Source organism: Curcuma longa, chromosome 2 (assembly GCF_044706935.1).
Source record: "Curcuma longa cultivar G26 ecotype Majalengka, Jawa Barat chromosome 2, ITB_CL_G26_1.1, whole genome shotgun sequence".
Lineage (NCBI taxonomy): Eukaryota > Viridiplantae > Streptophyta > Magnoliopsida > Zingiberales > Zingiberaceae > Curcuma > Curcuma longa.
This window is the reverse complement of record NC_133862.1, coordinates 16267595-16270581: the sequence shown is the minus strand read 5'-3', so window position 1 is coordinate 16270581 and position 2987 is coordinate 16267595. Positions and strand designations below refer to the sequence as shown.

At 41.9% G+C, this 2987-nt stretch overlaps 1 protein-coding gene across 1 annotated transcript; it reads left to right on the top strand.

Annotated features, from left to right (window-relative positions):
* Nucleotides 1-491: 491 nt before the first annotated feature.
* On the top strand, nucleotides 492-1526 carry LOC141822360 (protein TRAUCO-like; the record flags this gene model as incomplete). Its single annotated transcript, XM_074709805.1, is given in 1 exon segment — nucleotides 492-1526. A coding segment is annotated over 1 exon segment (1010 nt), but the record flags the coding sequence as incomplete, so codon positions are not given.
* Between the last annotated feature and the right edge of the window lie 1461 nt (nucleotides 1527-2987).

Below are 2987 nucleotides of genomic sequence, written 5' to 3'. Positions count from 1 at the left end.
TTAGATTAACATAATATCTCATATTCACTAATTAAATTATCAAATAGGTTTTCATAATAATTTTTCATTTGTTGTTTGTTTAATTTATTTTGTTACGTTGAAATGAAAATTTTTGAAAGTTTGCTATGGGTGTAAAGTTGTGAGTTTACTTTAATGATCGGTAAAAAAAATTTTATGAAAAATTTAGAAAGTTTGCTATGGGCCATAGAGTTATGAGTCTATTGATCATGGAATTATTAGGATGACGAATTTAATCTTTAGTATTACTAAAGTGAGTTTAATGATGGATAAAATTTTTTTTATGAAATTAAATCAATCATTAATGGGATTCTAATAACCGAATACTTAAATCATTAAAAAAAAGTTTTTCATATCAAGTCACGTGTTTTCATTAACTGAATTTCAGTTTGTTGTTTGTTTGATTTATTTTCGTAACAGTTCGCCTCTATTTGATCTGCCGACGAACCAGTACGCTTCTTCTGTGCCCTACTCCTCTTTGCCCTCTCTCTCCCGACCATGGAGAACTACCAATCCTCTTCCAAGGGCGACGAAGCCGACGACCAGCGCTGGGGCTCACCTCTCAATCGCATTCCTTCGCCTCGATTCCCGGAAACCGTCCCGCGGCCGCCTGTCGGCCCCCTCTCCCCTCCGCAATCAGTCGACGCGGAAGCATCCGGACCTAATCCCGACATCGTCCATTCTTCGACCCTCCAGACCCCCCTGCACTCTGTTGCCTTGGCCGTCGCAGACGAACTGCCTCCCTCCTCCACCTCCTCCTCCGATGACGATAACGGTTCTGCTCGGAAAAAGCAGAGATCTTTGTCCTCCTTCGTGTCTCCCTCTCCGGCCTCCGCTCCTTCCACCGCCTCCCCGCACCCGCCGCCGCCTTCCGGGACCTCCGTGGCGAAGAAACCTAAGAAGAAGGGCAACAACGTGTGGACGAAATCCACGTCGCGAAAGGGCAAGAAGAAGGGGAAATCTGGCAGTAATCACCACGGTGCTGCGGCCGAGGAAACTGTCGTGATGACCCCGATGCCCCGGTTTACCGACAGGACTGATGACACTCCCGACGCTGCGATCTGCCTCTCGAGGGTGTACAAAGCGGAGAAGGTGGAGCTTAGCGAGGATCGGTTGGCGGCAGGCAGCATAAAGGGGTACCGCATGGTGAGGGCTACAAGGGGCGTGCAGGAGGGGGCCTGGTACTTCGAGATTAAAGTCGTTAGGCTTGGCGAGACCGGGCACACTAGACTTGGGTGGACGACGGATAAAGGGGACCTGCAAGCTCCTGTGGGTTACGACGGGAATAGCTTTGGGTACAGGGACATAGATGGCTGTAAGATACACAAGGCCCTGCGGGAGAAGTATGGAGATGAGCAATATTGTGAAGGGGATGTAATTGGGTTCTATATTAATCTTCCGGATGGAGCTTCCTATGCACCAAAGCCACCTCATTTGATCTGGTACAAGGGGCAAAGGTACTTCTACTCTGCTGATGGGAAAGATGACCCTCCCAAAGTTGTGCCAGGTTAGCTCTTCTCTTAAAACTATGCTGTTTTATTGCTGAAAGTTTAGCTTTTAGTTTCTTGCATTCACTTTTCTATATTGGTTACCTACTTTGAATAGAAGATTAGCTAGAAGTGTTTCAATTGACTCTATCTTAGAAAAACCGTAGGCATGTTTGTTTTCTTCAGCCTAGTATTGTGACTTGTTTTTTCATTGGTTCCCACTAGTTCAAGTACATTATATTCTAGCTTTGTTCTTGAACTTGTCATTGAGTCGCATAAATGATTCCTGTTGAAGTGCTCCTCACTAAACTAAAGTTGTTTTTTTTTCTCTCTTTTGTTTTTCCAGCTTCATGTACTCTTCAGAAAATTAGTGCTGCACTCTGAGTTCAATTATGGTTTCAGCTATTTCATTTATTCACATTCTTCCCGTTAATATCTTCTTATCAGTTCTGCTTATTTGACTTCATATGAACTTTATGCAAATGATAAAATTTGCACTAAGTGGTTGGATGAACTGGTTTTTTTTCATGAAAAGCTGTGGTAGAAATGTTGTTCAGATTCCTTGTTCTTTAATGATTTATAGAGAAAAATTACCATGTGCTTGATGCGTTGTTATCTCGAGCCTCTTGCTTTATTCATTCTTTTCTATTGCAATTTTTACTGGAAATTAGCAGTATGGTTAGTTCAATTATATTGACTTTCTTTGTTTTAAGTTACGATATGTTTTAAAAGATGGAAGAGACTATTTTTCCACATTCAATCCTCTGGGAAGAGCTTATACTTAAGTTTTTTGATTATAAATCATTGATCCTATGGTGAGAAGGCCTAGTTTTCTTCTTGGTTAAGTTTTGCTGGTAGTTACTCTTTTGTGATTTCATATAGCAAATCTTCTATAGCAATACTCTAAACATTTTTCAATTGAATGATGCATCATATTCATAAGAAATTATACATTTTTAGGAGCATTCACTCGAGATTTTTGTTTGTGTTTATTTACTTGAAAAGTAACATAAAGTGAAACCACATATTTAGGTTGTTTTACTTTGTATGGGTTATTCTATCAGCTCTTTGGTTTAGGATTATTTTAATCTGTACAGAAGAGCACTAAATATAGTTAGCACGCAGGTTCCTGAGGAATGTGTTGAGGGAAATGGTTTCTGATATGTAGCAAAACTGTGAGAAAGAGTGTGCAAACAGGATTAGAATCTTATTGCTTCTAATGTTGAAGATTATACTGTTATGCACTTAGAGCTAATAGTTGATGTAAACCTATAGTTTTAGGGAAATTGATTTTCAGATATGTTTGTTTCATCTTTTACGCTGGATGTCGGCACGCCGGCACTGACCGGCAAGCGCCCGGTGATCGTGTGGATTCACGGCGGCAGCAACCGCGCCGGATCGGCGGGCGACATGGCGCTGTCGTCGATCGGTAAGCGCGGCGTGGTCGTGGTCGCGGTGCAGTATGGCCGCGGTATCTTCGGT